Genomic DNA, 18,560 nt, shown 5'->3' on the forward strand with positions numbered 1-18,560 from the left:
GAGTAATTGACATCGGAGCAGGAGATCTCAGAGGAGAAGCAGGGAATGAATGCACAAATGCCCTGTGCCAGGTGGCATCTGTGCAGAACTAAGGATGTAGGAGTCGAAAATATCTCGCCTATGAAATACAGCAACTGCTACCTCAGGGACAGAGAAGGGAAAGCGCAACAAAGGAGCCATGACTTAACATGATGTTTGAAAATTTTGATCAAAACTCTGTTGTGCCTGCTGTTTTCTCCGCCATTCTGCAATCTGTTTCATTTCATGTGCTTGTAAGACGGTTAGGCTTAGAATTGTGATAGTGTGTGCTCTTTGCTCTGGTTGTGTAGTGGTGTTTCAGCTCATCCTCTGGTGGTGGTTGCTGAAATCATACACCTGTGAGGACTGACTAGTACTTGTTTCTGTACTGAATATCTTTAAGTAATGGTGAAAGATTTTCAACAAAGGCTGTTTGTGATATATATGTATGGACACATTTTTTTTAAAAAAAAGCATTTAAGTATGAGCATATACAATCTGTGTTTTCAGTGCAGTGGTGAGACTGGAGAGGTTGGTCAGCAGTTAGGAGTGCTTGCTGCTCTTGGGCAAGACTAGAGTTCATTTCCCACCACACTTGTTGGATGACTCATAACTATCTGTAACTCCAGGGGATCTGACACCCCTTCTGGCTCCTGGGGACACACACAGATATGAACACATAGATACATATGCATAAATAAAAATAAAGTATTAAAATACTTTTAATCAAATTGATGTCATTACAGTACTGCAACTTGGCTATGTGGCAGACAGATGCAGACTCTAAAATTGCAGCTGGCATTGCTTAGAGAGCTCCACCCAGACACACAGCTCCCTAGTAACCTGGCCCTAACACCCTTTTCTCTCTGCTACAGCTCCCCAGCTGGGGGATGAGAGGATGGCTCCTTTCTTTATATTTGAAAGATTGAAGGCAACATGTGCAGAACTTTCCTGTTCCTCGAAGAATTGTTTGTCAGGGAGCCCTGTTCTTCTAAGTCAGAGCACAGAGGTGCCATTCACTAGACAGTGGGGACCTAATGGACACCTTGGTGATAACCGTCATTTCCAGCCAGTCAACACAGACCACTAAGAAAAGCCGAAGAGCTACAAAAACATATGTTAACAGTTTTGACAGAACACTTTAGTTAAATTATGTAAGCCAGCAGTAAAGATGTGAAAAACAAGAGCAGTGTTGGGATTAGAGAAACACAAAGTGAAATGAGTCATGTGCTCTCATGTCTGATAATCCAAAGCAGTTAAAGGTGTCCACGTTAGTAGTTTCAGTGAACCAGTGGGGTGGGTTGTGGGTGCCCACACGGACTGATAGAGACAGTGGACAGCGGAATACTTGTCAACAGCGACCATAATTTAAAATGCAAACTTCTTAAAATTTTGAAATCTCGCTTTGATGGATTTATCCTGTGCGTACAGTGTCGCGACACTATTAGGATATGATGTTATAGCACCGTCTATTTCTAAAAGGAAAAGTGTGTGAGAAAGGAATTGAATGGCTGCACATTTCTCAGTAAGCCGGCCAAACAGGATAGCACCACCCCTCCCAGCAGCCCCTGCAGGTTTAGTGATTAATTTGTTCCTCCTGCGATCAGTCATCTAATAGCGCATTGATTAACTCATTTTCAGGACAAATTCAGAATTCCAAATTATCCAGGGCACTGGCAATATTACCTGAAAGCGAGGCTGAGGTCCCAGAGAGCAGGCCACACAAGACAATGAGGCTCCCAAGTTGGAACATTTTCGGTCCTGATACCTACCTGGTCATAGGAAGAAGAAGAAAAAACCAGAACCCACAGTGAACATCTGCCACCCTCACACTTGACCTTCCTACAAGACAGATGTGCTTCTGCTCACAATAGGTAAGAAATGGAACCGACAGAGACGCCAACTTTCAGGAGTGGAAAAAGAAAGTGGGGCCGAGTGCACAAGGGGATTTTCTTCAGTCCAGAGAGAAAATTGAAATCATGAAATTTCAGGAAATGGATTGAAGTGGAGACATAACTACATACAGTTATGACTGAGGGGAAAAGTTGACTTGTTCTAGAGATGATCAGACAAGGTCAGGAAGGGAGAGAAACTTTCAAGACACAGCCAGGATGCTATGGGGTGAGACTTGGAAAGTCAAGCTGACCTTGTGCTCTGCATGTTCAATTCCTTTCTTCTTGCTGCCTTCTCGGCTTGAGGCGTATATACTCTGCACTTTGTGACCTAATTTTGTTGTCTTTGTTCAATGAAACTTCAAACCTTCCTTAATGGGAATTTGAGACCCCTGCCTGAAAATAGTTCAAGGCTCCCACTACCTGGTTCCACCAAGCTTGAGGCAACACTGTCCTTTGGGAAATAGCTATGACTTTTGTCACTGTTGAGTTTAGACTCCAGGTAGAAGCCCTTATCCATAAACTGAGAAAAGTCATTGAAGAATAAAATCTGAACAGGCAACAGAACCCACGTGAACCTAGGTTGTCATTATTCTGACAGAATATTATCTATATCTTCAAATTCGTTAGAGTCCAACTTCCCTAACACACACAGCACTTTCCCTCTGCCTTATGCCCCAAAGCCTCCTGAAGACCCTCATATGGGGGCACACCGGGAGAACCCCTACTCACTGGTTTAGAGAAGGATGCACAGGTCTCTGCACAGTCTCCTTGGTTGCTAGAGGTGAGAGTGGCCCTTATATTGTGGTGAGAGAATGAGAAGCAAGTCCTGGTTACAGGATATTCTAAGGAAACTCCAAAGAAAATATCTAAGTTTAGCCAAGATTTTCCAACCCAAAGGTCACCCTGGACACTTGAGTGGCAGTGATGGATGGAGTGGAACTTCTGCTTAGATAAGACCCTGAGCTGTGGAACCCAAGGCTGCCAAGAAGTTGTCAGTTTTGTATTGGCATGGAAGATGACCTAGAATAGATCAATGGAAGAAGGTTCTGTTGGGAAGGCTCCTGGTGTGTGCCTACACTAACCCATTTATCTCCTTGAGAACTCAGAGAGGGGAAGCGACCAGCTTGAGGTCATGGAATGCATAGGGTAGAACTGTGGTTCTCAGGTAGCTCTGTCCAACCTTTCTACCCACCTGCCCTGTGTTTGAGTGCCCTAATCATCTCTCCTGGACGGAGCCCACTGTGAGTGGGACAATAATGACGTCATTCTGCCATCTCACTAACTCAAACAGCTGTATTTTGAAGCAGCTTTCTATTTGATTTTGTTTAGTCCTCCCCGCAAAGATTGTTGTTTCTCAGAGTAGAAAATTCCTACAAACCTACAAATAAAAGGAGGAAAAGAAGTGGGTTTATGGCCACCGTGCTGCCCCTGGGGAGTCTTTCTTCTTTATGGAGCTTGCAAGGATGGTTGAATGATTCTCATCCTTCCTACCTTGATATCAGTCATGTTTATAGTTTGACTGTGTGACCTACATGTATCCACTGCGCAGAAGGCAGATGGTGTGTGAACTCACAAGCCAGTGTGGTTGTGGGCCAAGGGGGAGGAATTCAGCTCCCCTAGTTTAAGAGACTATACCAAAGATGCTAAGAAGAATTGGGATTGGAGTTTTATAACTCATAGACTCCATGTGTTTTAGGGCTTCTGGATTCTTGTCCTCAAATGATGGCTTTTTTTTTTAATTCCTTAATTTCTTAAAGAAGAACCAATTTCTTTATTGATTTCATTCTGGTAGGCCTCGCCAGATAATTGTAACCGAAATATTATGCATGAAGACAGACAAAGATGCATTGTGAAAAGACACCTCCTACATGAGTAGAGAAGTAGTCTATTATCATCAGTGAGAATCTAAAACAGTTCTGCGACACGGAATCCATGCTTTCAGGTGAAAATTTATGTTTTCTTCATGCTAACCCTGTCTCTTCTTGAATCAGCAAGACAGGTTAGTATGAGGGCCTAAATGACACCTGTTTTCTCTCCCGAACCCACAGAATGGTGGAATTAGGAAATGACTTCTGATAGTTAGCTTATGACCTCAACAGGTGCATGGTCACACCTGTTCCTGCACTCACACATGAGCGTCACACATGCAGACACAAAATGATAAATAGAAACAAACAAACCTCAAAGACTAATGCTTCTTGGGTTTAATAGATTATGGACTGTGACCAAAGTTGGTGTTAGTGACAGAGACAGCCAGACAATAGGACTCATGGGTGACCTCCATCTCATGTTTGTTGAGCTGACCACACTCTGAATTTCAATCTACCTCCAAGCCCTGTGGCTCATGTGCCCAGCTCTTCCCAGTGTGGACTGCAGAAGCACAAGTCTCTATGAGAAGATGACTGGCAATGACGCCTGAGCTTTATTTGCCACCAAGAACTGTCCTGCCAACTTGTTCTGTTTCCCGTTGACCTTGGAAAGAGGTTCAGACAGGAGGAGGCTCTGCTGAGATGCTTAGGCAGGACCAATACCCTGCCTGAGCACAGGAGCAGCTGTTCCAGAACATAGCCTCTGGGGGGCAGCAGTGAGTAGCACGCATCCACCCGAGGACAGCTGCAGACATTTACTGCTCCCTGGGCTTCAGGGTAGATATGCTTCTTCATTGTGCCTGCTACGTGTCAGGAAGTTAGTTTGAGAGTTTAATTTTTCAGTCAGTGAAAGGAAGACATTTTTGAGACGATTGTTCCCAAAGTCACACAGAGGTATGTCTGGGTCCTTCCAACTACATCAGGTTGAGGCCAGCTGGCAGGGCAGGGCAGTTCCTATGGTTGTTAATCCTATTTCCTGTTTTCCACAGGCCCCGTTGTTTGAATTGGTCGCCACACTCTGGGCCCAGATCAAGCTGGAATAGCACAGAAACAGGTGGGACCACAGCCTTGGGCTGCAGGGCAACTCCGGCAGGGCCACAGCAACGTAGCAAGCCCAGAGAGCCTGTCCTTAAACTCAGGTGCCCATGGCAAAGGACATTATGAGCGAGGACCTTGTCCTTCTGGGAACTCAGGTAGCCAGAGCCTGCTGTGTCCTTGTCAGGGCTTGCTTCTGTGTGGAGACCCTCTTCCTGGCTGCCTGCCACCGTGGTTCACAAACCCTTGAAAACCTTGTTTCCAGCTACGGGGTACAAAGCGGGCCAAGGGCCATGATGGAATTTCATTAACAGAGGATTTTATACCCCAGGAACACAGCCTGGGGATGCTGGAGTTGGAGCTGTGACCTCAGGCCTGTTGCTGGGCCAGACCAGACTTGTCTCAGTTGTTACACAGGTGAATAACTTGTGCCTGGATCTCCTTGGTAAGAAGGGCAGGGAAGTTCCTGGGGCTCATGAGGATGAGGAGGAGGGGACTTGCAGTGGTCTCGTCAGAGCCTGTCACTGGAACTGGGGGGACCTGGGTTCACATCGTCACTCTTCCCTCTGCTGACTGCATGACCTGGGATGGGGCTTCTTCCTTCTCTGTGAAGTGGGACTGGAAACTGTACCTCACCTTCCTGCTCCCCATGTGCAGAGAAAACAGGTGAGAAACACATGAGAACGTACTCATTCTGGGCAGGTTGCGCACACGGCTGACAGTAATGTCTGCAGTTATATTACACAGCATGTACAAAGGGCTCTTGTAGAGCAGGGATTGGCTGTCAGGCCATCCAGGTCTGTGCTGGCTGCTCTGAGTCACCTTGGAAAGAGCATCTTTCACCTTGGAAAGGGCATCCACCTCTGCATACAGAGAGTCTCCTGGAATGTAAAGTACTTGTCTGTCAGGGTCAAACACTGAAGGTCATGGGATGAGTGCCTCATGGAGAATCTCCAGGGAAGCATTGTCTGTCCCACACTAAGACTTCATACCCCAACATGACCGCTAATCCTAGGCATGACAGCTTCCTGGTCACACTGACTCCAACGCTTAAGCAATGAGCTTGTATTTGTTCCCAATCACCACTCTGCCCCATCTTTGGGAAAGGCCATTGAGATCAGAGAGGCCAAGCAATATGGTTGGGGGTCATATAGAAACCAGGCTTAGATGCAGGTTAGAGGCTCTGCTCCCTAGAATTCCCTTACCCGTAAGCCCCAGGTCCTCTTCACAGACAAGACAGCATGAACCAGCCTGAATCACCAGCCATCAATGCAATGTCTTTTGCAATATTGCAAGTTTTCTTGTGCCAAGATACAACCAAGCTGCGATGTTTTTTGAAAGAGAGAGCACATACGAGAGTGAGAGACAGACAGACACAGAGAGAGAGAGAGAGAGAGAGAGAGAGAGAGAGAGAGAGAGAGAATCCATTCCCTTTACCAACAATGGGTAGGTCTTTGCATATTAGAAAAGCAAAAATGGTATGTTCAAGCACCATCATTTTATCACAGCTGAAAGAGACAGTGAACTCTATAATGTTAGTGTCTGAAGATTTTTATTTCACTTTCAGCAATGTTGACACTTTCAGGCAACTTATTATTTGTTTACCTAAAATAATGTCCCTTGGGGAAAGAGCACTTATTACTGTGCAGAGCACCAGGATTTGATTCCAAAACCCAAATAGCATCTCACATTTGCCTCTAGTTAGGATCCTAGGGAATTCAAACCTTCCTCTGACCTCCTCAGGGAACCGCACCCACATGATGCACATAAACTCATGCAAGCAAAGACACTTACACACAAAATAAATAAATCTTAAAAGCAAAAAAATGAAACATTGCTCTAAGTCTTGGTCTCGAATCTGGGTTACAAAAAACCCTTCAGGCCTTGATCTGGGAGATGGTAACTAAAAAAGGGTATTGCCCACACTTGACTGGTATTTACTTCCTCTTGTTTAGTGGAATGTTCCCTGAGAAATTGCTGAAAGATTTAAAGAAACCAGAAAGTTGACCTGGAAAGACTTCTTAGATGGGTCTGTGTTCTCTGAGCTGCTAGATGTCTGAGTGTCTTACTTTTTCCATCTTTGTCTCTAAAGCTGGCACCTGAGCTACAGTTGGGGACAAGTGTTTGTGGGGGCAGGGAAATTTCTTTGGGTTTTGCCAGCTGTGGGGAACTGGGCAGGACATAAACCCCAACAAGCAGGCCCTCATGTAACAAAGCATTGTTAGTTTTATAAGTTAGTTTAGATTGAATGACCATGCTGTTTGATGAGCTATCATCTCTTCTAAACAAGAGGTCTCTCTTATTCAAATATAATCTTCATAATATTTACTTTATGGTTTCTCCTGAAAATTTTGCTTTATCTGTTTATTTAATTGTTCTGGGGAGGAGTTTCCCCCAACAATGAAAGGGAACAGTTAAACCAAGTTTGACATGGGGGCTTGCAAGAGGCACCCAAGTTATTTAGTGATGGCAAAGAGCATTGTAGATTCAAATCATAGAAACCCTGGAAGGACCAAACCAACAGTTACTGTCCCTGGGTTGTAGGTAGGTTTATCCAACAGAGGCTTCATGGAGAAGGTGGAATGTCCACAAATTCTGCCCCCAAAGAACTTCCTCATGCTTCTCATAGCCCATAGGAAGTGATATCACCCACTTGAGAAAGATCTAGAACTCAACACTAATTAACCAACGAAGAATGGAAGAGTCCTTTAATTTTGGCTGGGGACTAGGAGCGAGCTCATGCCTGGGGTCTTCTGGTGCTGAAGCTCAGGAATAGCATTTTAAAGGCAAAGCCACAATTATGTAAATGAGGGTCGATGTCATCCTGGCTCTGGCCCTTGCTCACTATGTGACCTGGCTGAATCACTTTGCCTCGGTGAACCTCGGTTTCATCCTCATGTCATCAGGATGTAGAGAAGTATCAAGACCACTCTAGTGGCAGCCTCACTGACTAGAGCGGAATCAGAAACTGCTGGGTGTTGCCAAGATCCCTGGCATCTCCAGGGAGACTAAGATTCCTATGTATCACTCTCGAGATCATATCCAGTACTGGAGCAGCAATGGAGGACTACTAAGTGAGGCTGGAGACCGCGAGAGCTTGAGATGCCCCTTAGGACGAGACAGGAAGGAAAGGCCACAGCCACCTGAACTTGTCTGTCCGTGCTTCTGGGTCTCATTGAGCAGGGTGGTCCTCATTCTACCCCAGTCCTCAGGACCATAGAGGCGACATGGCAAAGCTCTGAGTAAGGTTGTGACCGAAGGTAATCCAGTCCCACTGCCTGACTAGCACACAGCACATGTCAATACACAGTTGTTCATGTGTGACTGGTGGCTGGGGTCCCGCTGCAGTTACACCGCGGCTTTGTGGCTACTCTCTCCATGTTTCCACAACACTTTCCATAAAAGAGAGCTGTGAGGAGGGCCCTAACGGGCCTTCCAGCTCTGGATTTGCTTCATCCACTAAGCTGAATTCTCACCCACACACCACACACCCTACCAACCACTTCTATTGCAAGGATTAAAAGAAGCCACACACATAAGGGTGCAGTTAATAGTTTAATGCTGGGGTGGTGCGGACAGGAAGAATGGAGTCTGGGAGGGTCCTTCAGGCGGGCTCAGGTAGACCTTGTATAGATGGTGGTGGCAATTTCCAGAGAGAAATGCCACAGGAAGTCAGATGAAGCCCCTGGGAAGGAACCTGGAATGAGAACAGAGGGCCTCAGGCCATTAGCTGTCACAGTGGCAGTGAGAAGATCCAAGAAGTCTGGTCTCACTATATCCACCCATTCCTGAAGTACCACATGGATTAGTCCTTGGAGAGGAGAGGGAAAGCTGTAGATCTGGGGCCTTGTTCACCCCCGTGACCCTGACCCTTCTCATCCCTTCCTCTTGATCGGTTGCTGATGGGAAAAGATTGAGTAGAAACCATGCCCACAAAATCAGAGTCTGGATGTAGGCCATGGATAACTGTCTATGCTCAAAGTCAGGACTCAGTCAAAACCACCCAAGAAATTCTTTTAGTAGCAAAGACCGCAGCTCAGTCTGGCTTCATGATGCAGGCTCAGGGTTCAGGGTGTAGTGTAGTGATATTCCATTTGTATTTGTATTTTAATAAATAAAACTTGCCTGAAGTTCAGAGAGTAAAACAGTCACACTGATCAGCCTTACAGATCAGGCAGTGGTGACACACACACTCGTGGTGACCAGTAGTCACACTAGTTTGCCATAGAAACCAGGCAATAGTGGTGCACGCCTTTAACCCCAGCACTAGAGAGGAATATAAAACGGGAGGAGGCAGCTCTCGCTCACAGTCTCATTCTGAGATTCCTGGAGGCAGAATCGCCATTTCAGACTGACGTAGAAGTAGGAGCCAGTGACTGGCTGCTTTGCTTTTCTGACCTTCAGGTTGAACCCCAATTTCTGTCTCTGGGTTTTTATTAGCCGTGCTACAATGTACTCAAAATCAGCCTGGAGTCAGGATCGTGTCTCAATTTCTCTTGTCTTGTGACAGAAACAAAATGAGCATAGCCCTGGCTCCTGACAGGCTGCTGTGCACAGGACAGAGTCTGCCTGTGGGTTTGATGAGAACTGCCACCATAAGTCACGTGTTTGAATACTTGGTCCCCAGTGAGATAAACTGTTTGGGAAGTTTAGGAGGTACAGCCTTGTTGCAGGAGGTGTGCCACTAGAGATGGGTATTAAGATTTCAAAAGACCATGCCTCTCCTAGTTAGCTCACTCTAACTGGTGACTGTGTCTCAATACATGAGCTCTCAGCTGATGCTCCATGCCATGCCCCGTGCCTGCTGCTGTGCTCCTCAGTCTGATGGTCATGAGTTCTAACCCTCTGGGTTCCTGAATCTCAAAATAAATGCTTTCTTTTATAGTTTCCCTTGGTCACGTTGTTTCGTCACAGCAACAGAAAAGTGACTAGGACACTGCCCATACCAGCAGGAGTGCCATGGCGTCCCTCCTTCGGCTCCTTCCTCTTCAGAGGGAGACTGGCAACTGCAGATTAGCTGAAAGAACCAAGTCATGATCAAAACCTCAGTATTTGCCATGGGAAATTGAACAGAGGCCCACCCAACTTGTTACCTCCCTCCTGCTCATTCCTCTGTCACTTCTGTGACTTCAAGTGTGTCACTTTTCATCTACAGTGGGCAATGACAGTGGCTCACTATACAGACTCTCTTGAGGACACAATGAGGTAGCCCACACAAGACACTGACGGGCTGTGTAACCACAAAAGGATCACCTCCAGGTTCTGACATCCTGGGTGCCTGATTCCTGTTTCCCCAGCAACCCTGTCAATCATGGAGAGCTGAAGCCTCAAAAGAAGCCCCAATGAGGGGAAGAGAAGTGAAAGGCCCAACTTGGTCAGGATGCAAGGTCCCTGGCAGGGGCACACCCACAGCTGTTGTCTTGGCCCGTGGAAGGCACTCCAGTTCCCAAGCTGTGACTTACAGAGGAGGTCTTGAGTAAGATTTACATTCAGATGGCTAAATATGAACTCAATCACAGGACATATCTGAGAGGCAGAAAGAAAGAAAAGGGGAGAGAGAAGGAAAACAAATGAGACTTTGCTGGAACACGCTGCCCAGCCTCCCCTAGCAGAGGGGCTCATTTCTAGGAACTTGAAAACAGTTAACCTTAACAATCTAGAACTATGAAATTGCAGCAGCCCAAGACAAGACTCTCCAAGGCTTCTGAGAACCCACCACCTCGGAATGTCAGAAGTTCAAGATCTGAAGATCCGCCACCCAGAACCTTTATACCCCTGACTCCTTAAACCTTGAACTCTTGAACCTGGAAATTCAAGATCCTCAGAAGGCTTAAGCCTTCGGGGAGCCCCAATTCCCAGTTCCCTGCAGGTTCTCATTCACAGGTGCTTAAATACAGTCATTTTAATGAAAAGTGTGTTGACTACAGGAAAACATTAGCTTAAAGTACACGGGTGGTGCACACAGGTGGTGCACACGGGTGGAGCGTGGATGTGGTAAACAGTTCAAGGCAGCACCTGTGATTTCTGCCTCCTTTCTCTGTAGCCCAACTACTGAGGGTAGAGGAGGTGCCCCCAACAGGCCTGGCTCTGGGTGCCAAGAACTGGTGACTTACTTGGTTTTGCATCACGCTGGTCACTGTCTTTGTAAGGAGGCCAGAGACACCATCCAATAATCTGTTGACAAGAGTGCTTCGTCTGGAAAAAAAAGAGGGGATTTGCAAAGCTTGGTCAAGAGTTCAGCATGACCCAAATAGTCCTCCAGAGGTCATGTGACACACAACTCTCCTCTGCAGACTCATTTGGACTCATTTCAGCTTGTTGCCCAGTGGCCCATGTCAGAATGGACTATCACTGAGCATCTGAGCATCTTACGCCTAAGTAGCTGCTTCCTCAGTGCCTAGATGCTTATCACAACCCTGACACAGCATCATTCATCCAGCCACAGCATCATTCATCCAGCCTTTATTTATAGAGCACCAGACTGAGCTTTGGGACACTGGGGAAATAACCAATGAGTTTTTAACCTCTTTTGTAAACAAGTCTCACTGACGCTGCCTTTCCCCCTTCAGCTCTCACGCAGCTGCCATCCCCCAGGGTAGCCCATCCTGAGTGTTTACTGAAGGGAAGGTTTGCTCTCGTTGTGTCCTGCTAAGTAGGATGGTCTGTGTAGGGATCCCCATTTTCTTTAAATTCCCTGATGGACCAAACAGTCCTTGGCCCGCCTTTTCCTCAGAATGTGTTGTAGGAAACAGCCTGTTCATTTTTACCAAATCCATCTCCAGGCTCAGAAAAAATGCCTGCCTGGAAAATCGCAGATATTTGACTAGAAGAAAGGTCAAGGGGCAAGGAGATAGCCTAAGCCACAAAATTATTTGCCTTGTAAGCATGAGGACCCTTGTTTCCACTCTAGTATTCATATTTTTAAAAAAAGAAGGAAAAGCCAGTTTATAACAAATACTTGTAATCCAGCACCATGAAGACAGAAATGGGGAGATTCCTTGTCATCTTAGCCTATGTGGTGATCTCCAGCCACTGATACATGTGCATGTGTGCCCACAGGCACACACCCTATCTCCCAACACACAAAATAATCAAAGAACAGGTACAGTTAAATACACAGTGTGACATCTCATCTGGTGTCCCCCACCTATGACCCCACCACTCAGGAGACAGAGGCAGGGAGAGCTCTGAGATTGAAGCTAACCAGAGCTGTACAGTGAGACCCTGTCATAAAGTATGTATGCACGCGGTGACAACAGAGACAATTACTCTGAAGGACAAGAGAATATTCTTATAAGAAAAAGGGAAGAAATCTTGTAAAGACCCCGAGAGGTGAAAAGATACATTGAGTTCACTAAGCTGTTTTATTTAACAAGACTATCCGTGGTAGGAAAACGTTTGTCTGAAGCACAGAACAAAAGCCAGTGTGTCAAAAGGAGAATGAGGGCAGACCAGCATCAGGAGAGTATTCTTGGCCATGGGTATTCAGATCCAGTGGAACAACTTGAGTTCCCTGGATCTGCTCGGCAGACTGTGGTTCTGTCTTTAGTTTGAGATCAGGTCTTTGGTAGAGGGAGGATGGTTGGCCTTAGAACATAGTTATCAAGGCTGGAATAAGAGACCATCCCTCTATTCATACCAATCTTCCCAGTCCCAGTCCTTGACTTAAGGGTAATGTTTCCTTCCCCAGACACCGGGTACCATCACTCCTCTGACCCCTGTTTGAGTCAAACCTGTATATTAAGCACACAATTAAAAGTGCAGATATGAGTATCAACAGGAATCAGTGATGGAAAATGACAGGATTAGGATGTCAAGATTCCACTCTAGGGATTTTCCTGAGGGTAGAGATTACTTCAGGACAAGCAGAGACCATGCTAGCATCTAATTTTCCAAATGCCTCCCTCTGCAGGTGGATGTAATGTTAACATGTTCAGAAGCATGAGGCACATTGACCCAGCTGAAAGGTACCATAGGCACATGCATAGTATGGCTGGAAAGGTTCATCCTCCTGCCTCAGCAATGGAAAGGAATAGTCTATAGACTCAGTGTAGATCTCATGGTTCTTGAGCACTTAGCATGTTCCAGGCTCTAGGCTAAACATGTGTATTTTCTCATGTCTCCATCCCAGAAGGTGATGAGTACAGATCGCTACTGTTCAGACCCATGGATGTGCAAACTGAGGCTGCAAAAGATGGACATAGAGTGACAGCGCTGATGGCTGTGGCAGAGTTGACACTTGAGGCTGGTCCTATTGTATATTTTATGATGCTACTTCCCAGGTATACGAATAGGATTAAAGTCAGAGGTCCTAAAGCCCCCTGAGAGCCTGGCTCTACTGAGATGGATGAGCCTTACCTGCCCAACAAGGAAATGGAGATATTGTCGGTATCACTTGAGCATTGCCCTATGCTCAGCTTGGGAAGGCCAGTCTTGGCATCGGTTTGAACACCGAGTGAAGTTGCAAGGTCCAAGGAAACAGAGACGTCAACCATGGATCCAATGATAGGCCTGCAGAAAACAAGAGTCACACCAGGCACAGGTCTAGAAGGCTCTGCACTGGTTTTCATCTATGTGGGTGGACACAGTGCAGGGTGTCTATGGACAATGTCAATATCACAACAGTAATGTCAACATGTTACAAATACTCTACAAAACTTACATGTTTAAATTAGACTTCTCTGGGCCATGCATGCATCATTATCACATGCAAGATTTTTACTTGGCATGAGACAAAAAATAAAAATTAATTGCTAACATTTTGTAACACAAATTACCTGTGGGCACTAATTTAAAATATTATGCCTGGTATAATCCATCTAATCATTATAATGATTCTAGGAGAAAAATCACATTCTTTCTTGTATTCTGAGCATAAAATCCTGGTCACAGAGAAGTTGAACAACTACCACAGGATCACACAGCTCATGGCTTCACAAGTGTATTGGATACAAACACCACTTCCCCCAGTGTTGATGACTGAGGCCAGAGACTCACACATACTGGGCAAGTGCTCTCTTTGAAGGATACCCCCCAATCTCTAGAGATTCTGTTACACAGGTTCTTGACTTGGCCATTTTTCTGTGTCTCTCATTTTAAATGGAAAAACTTTAAAAATTGTATCTTACTTATCCAGGAGGTCTAGCCCAAACCTATGAGTTCCAAGGACTGTGAGAGAATCCTTCTGAGAAATTCGTCTGGCATACTCACCACATTGAGGCAGATTCACAATGCTGACCTCACAACTCCACAAACAAATATGAGTGCACACGTAAAACTTTATACACACAAGTGAACACAGCAACACACACACACACACACACATTTTGTATCAACATTCATTCACTTAACATGGCATGTTTTCACTAGACTATTTAAAGGTTGAGATTTTAGGCCTCAGAGAGTCCTGTCTTTTAGAGATTAGGAAGTTTGGGTCAGAGGTCAAAGAGTAACTAGGAATTAAGTGCCTACTTAAATAGGTCATATTGTACTCCGCCCCCTAATCCAAGTGACATACTCACAGAGTAACAGAGGCATCCAAAACCAGGGGAAGCTTCAGATTGACGCCTTGGAGGTTGGAAGATGGTTCAGCTTGCAAGTTCAGGAAGCTGAGTTTGTTAATTCGCAACCTGCCCAAAATCCACAAATGCCTTCTTGTCATTCCTCCCTGCAGCATTGCAGCTCTGCCCATCGCCCTCTGGTCATCCCTCCCTGCAGCCCTGCAACTCTGCCCATCGCCCTCTGGTCATTCCACCCTGCAGCCCTGCAACTCTGCCCATAGCCCTCTGGTCATCCCTCCCTGCAGCATTGCAACTCTGCTCATCGCCCTCCTGTCCTACCACATCCTGGTCACAAGTATGAGCCTCTACACTATCAGGTACCATGGACTGAGCCAGGGAAACAATAGGCAGCAGAGACACAACTTCAACCCAGGACTGTGTGTGTGACTCTAAACTTCATGAAGCCACTGCTTGGGACTAAGGAGCGTGGATTCTAGTTTCCTGTCCCTTGAAGGAACTTGGACTTTTACTCCCAGCTTTCTTTTAAGAAGAGCTGTGCCATTCTTAAAGAAAGGCTTTAGGTACCAAGATACAATCACCTTCAACCTGAAATTACAGAATGTGGGAACCCAGATGTGTAAACTCTCCAAACTGGCTCTGTAGCTCTGTCTCAGACTAACTCAAGCTCTAATGAGCCTTGCCTCAGAAGTCCTCAGCTCTGGGGTGGGAAGACAAGGCTTATCCATTTTACTTTGAAACTGGGTAGTCAGGTAGTCCCTTTTCTGGGAGCAAAGAAGCACCAACTCACCCGTAACCATTCTGAGATGAAAAGGGGTTTAATTTGCTAAGGTCCAATGCGTTCAAAGCTCCTAGAATGTTGTTCTTGGCTAATGCCCAATCCGTGGTTTTCTGAAGAGATCCCACATCTAGGTTCTGAAGAGCATCTGTAAAAAGTCATCAATGAGTGCCTGCACACTAGGGAAGGAGCTCCCATCCTCCTGGCCTCAGGGAAGTCAGTTTCCCTGTGCTGTGGCAATCAGTCTCTGCATCAGATCAGTGAGGGAGGGATTGCCACCATCTCCACGGTGCAGAAGAGAAAGCCGAGACTCCTAAGGTTAGGAAATGTGTCCACGGAGACGGCTCCATTCATTAGGTTGTCCTAATACTAATACATATTGAGCATTTATCAAAAACAAAAGCAATCAAGCAGTTGAAGTTGATTGTGTATACCTGTTTTCAGGAATGACTTAAGGATCTGTCCCTTTTAGTGAGATGCTCACAAGGGTTTGAAAAACTTAATCAAGCAATTGAGAGAATAAACTAAGAAATGGTATAATCTAGAATCAAGAAAAAACATAGAGGGAGAATACTGCTCCAGCCAGTAAAAATGAAAAACAGGTATTCCCAAAGACAGATTGGAATCAGGCCCAGAGAAAATAAATTGACATTGGAGGAAGAGGGCAGAGCATCCTAACAGAAGATCTCAGAGAACAGCTAGGGAATTAATGAAATGAATGGTGCGTGCCAGAGGCGTGTGTAAAGTGTGAGGGATGATTGTGCAGAAGATATCTCTACTGTGAAAACAAGTTATCCCAACAAAATGAAACAACAACAATCCCTTATTTTCAAGAGGACACACGGCTTAAAATGCTGCCTTGAAATATTTATTGTAACACAATAATGCTACTAATTTCTCCACATTGTGTAACCTGTTTCATTTCTTTGTGTGGAAAGCATTTGGATTAGAAACTTGGTGTTGTATATGTTTTGTCCCAGTTTTACTGTGATGTTTCAGTTCATTCTCCAGCTTTAGCTGCTGAAATGAAATCGCACAGCCGTGAAGACTAAGACTAACCTTTGTTTCTGAAGACAGCTTTCCTGTCTGTATTGAGTATCTTTTCCATGGAAAATATTTCACTTCTTCCTTTAAGAATGTTTGCAATATGTGTGTGTGTGTACATGTTTGTATGTGTGTGCATATGTGCATGCATGCATGTGTGTGTGTATACTTGATTTTTTTAAAAGAAAAATATTTATATATGACCATACACTAGAACTTGCTGCTTTTGCAGAAGAACAGAGTACCATTCCCAACACCCATGTTGAATGGCTCATAACTATGTGTACCTCATGGGGATCTGACACCCTTTTCTGGCTTCTGGGGGCACACAGACAGATATATACAGAGGGACACATACATACAATTGAAAATAAATATTAAGAACACTTTTAGTCACACAGATGTAAACACAATAATTCTACTTGGCTCTGTGCTGACAGAATCTTCCTAAGATAATGATGCAGCTAGCATTGCTTAGACAACTCTATCTCGCCATACAACTCCCTAGGTAACCTTGAATCTGACCCCCTTTTTTCTCTGCTGCAGTTCCCCAGCTTTGGAATGTGAGGATGGCTCTTAGGTAACTTTCAAAGATGAAAGTTACCTAAGCATTGGCAAGGTTTGAAGGCAGTGTGTGCAGAGCTTTCCTGTCCCTATAGGAACTGCTTGTTAGTTAGCCCAGTTCTTCTACGGCAGAGAACAGAGGCACAATTAAGTAGAAAGTTAAGAAGTTTATGAACATCTAAGCCAGGTGGGTTGATGTCACTTCCAGCCAGTCAATGAAGACCAATAAGAAAAGGTCAAACTAACTACAGAAACATATTCTAATAATTTTGATACACACTATAGTTAAAACGCGCAAACCAGTAGTAAAGATGAGAAAAATGAGAAGATGATTAGTGTAGTAGGAAGACCGCTTGTTCATTTCCCGGCTGCCCAGACTCTGGAAATAACCACACAGAAACTGTATTAATTAAATCTCGGTTTGGTCCATTAGCTCTAACTTCTTATTGGCTAACTCTTACATATTAATTTAACCCATTTCTATTAGTTTATATTTTACCACAAGGCTCATGGCCTACCAGCAAGGTTCTGGAGTGTCTGTCTCCAGCAGCAGCTCCATGGCCTTTTCCCTGACTCTGCCTTCTTTCTCCCAGCATTCAGTTTAGTTTTCCCCACCTAGTTCTGTTCTACCCTATCAGCCAAGCCAGTTTCTTTATTAACCAATGGTATTCACAGCATACAGAGGGGAATCCCACATCAGGTTAGGATTAGAGAAATGCAAAGTGAGATGAGTTACATCTACTCATCTTTGATAATAGCAAACCAGTTAATGCTGTCCATATTAGTGCTTGAAAGGAAGCAGGGTTGGGGGACAGGCTCCCACAGATTGCTAGAGAAAGTGGGATAGGTACCATTACTTAAGATGTACATACTATTTAAAAATTTGAAATCTCATTTTGGTGAATTTATTCTGTACATATATTGGCAAGACTCTATTAGGATGTAATGTAATGGCACTGTTTATTTCTAATATGATAAGTAAGTGCTGCACATTTCTCAGTAAGCTGCCCATAGAAGACAACACTGCCCCCTCCCAGCAGCCTCTGCTATTGTAGGCATAGTGTTCATTAGGGCTACTCCTAGGGCCAGCAGGTAAATGGGACCTATATTGACTTACCTCCAACAGTACTTGCAACGTCCAAATCCTTCACAACACTTCCAACGTCCAAATCCTTCACAACATTTCCAACGTCCAAATCCTTCACAACATTTCCAACGTCCAAATTCTTCACAGCATTTCCTAAGTCACCCAAAAGTGAGTCTGAGGTTCCAATGAGCAGACCGCAGAGGACAACAAGGCTCCCAAGTTGGAACATCTTTGATGCTGATACCTGGATGGTCATAGAAGGAAGAAGAGTGAACAGGAACCTACAGTGAACTCCTGTTCATCTCACACTTAACCTTCCTACAAGACAGACATGATTCTGTTCACAATAGGTAAGAAATAAAACCAGCAGAGATGCCCACCCTCAGAAGAGGATAGAGAGAGTGAGACCAAGTACACAATGGAATTTTATTCTGTCATAACAAAAAATGAAATCATGACATTTCAAGAAATTAATGGAATTGGAGCCATTGTGCTTAGCAAAATTAGCCAGATTTAGAAAGGTAAACACCCTATTTTCTGCCACATGCAAATGAATTTCCAGTTTGTGTATGTATGTTTGTATACATATGTGTGTGTTGACTGTGTGAGGTCATAAAATAAGGAGACTATGAGAGGAAAAGAAAAAATCTTGAGGGAAGAGAAGATGGGGGAAAGAGCATGTAATACACATGACCTGAAAGTAAAAGGAGGAGGAAGCCATTAGCAAGGAGTGGGATGGGAAGGACAGAGAGG

General features: G+C 44.9%; 1 protein-coding gene across 1 annotated transcript; it reads right to left on the minus strand.

The window, feature by feature from the left end:
• Window positions 1–9,804: 9,804 nt before the first annotated feature.
• Window positions 9,805–18,036, minus strand: Bpifa2 (BPI fold containing family A member 2). The gene is given in 7 exon segments (XM_057780137.1): window positions 9,805–9,833; window positions 10,279–10,342; window positions 10,930–11,011; window positions 13,175–13,327; window positions 14,338–14,445; window positions 15,125–15,291; window positions 17,926–18,036. Coding segments are annotated over 7 exon segments (714 nt in total).
• Window positions 18,037–18,560: the final 524 nt, after the last annotated feature.

Source organism: Chionomys nivalis, chromosome 9 (genome assembly GCF_950005125.1).
Source record: "Chionomys nivalis chromosome 9, mChiNiv1.1, whole genome shotgun sequence".
In the NCBI taxonomy this organism is placed as follows: domain Eukaryota; kingdom Metazoa; phylum Chordata; class Mammalia; order Rodentia; family Cricetidae; genus Chionomys; species Chionomys nivalis.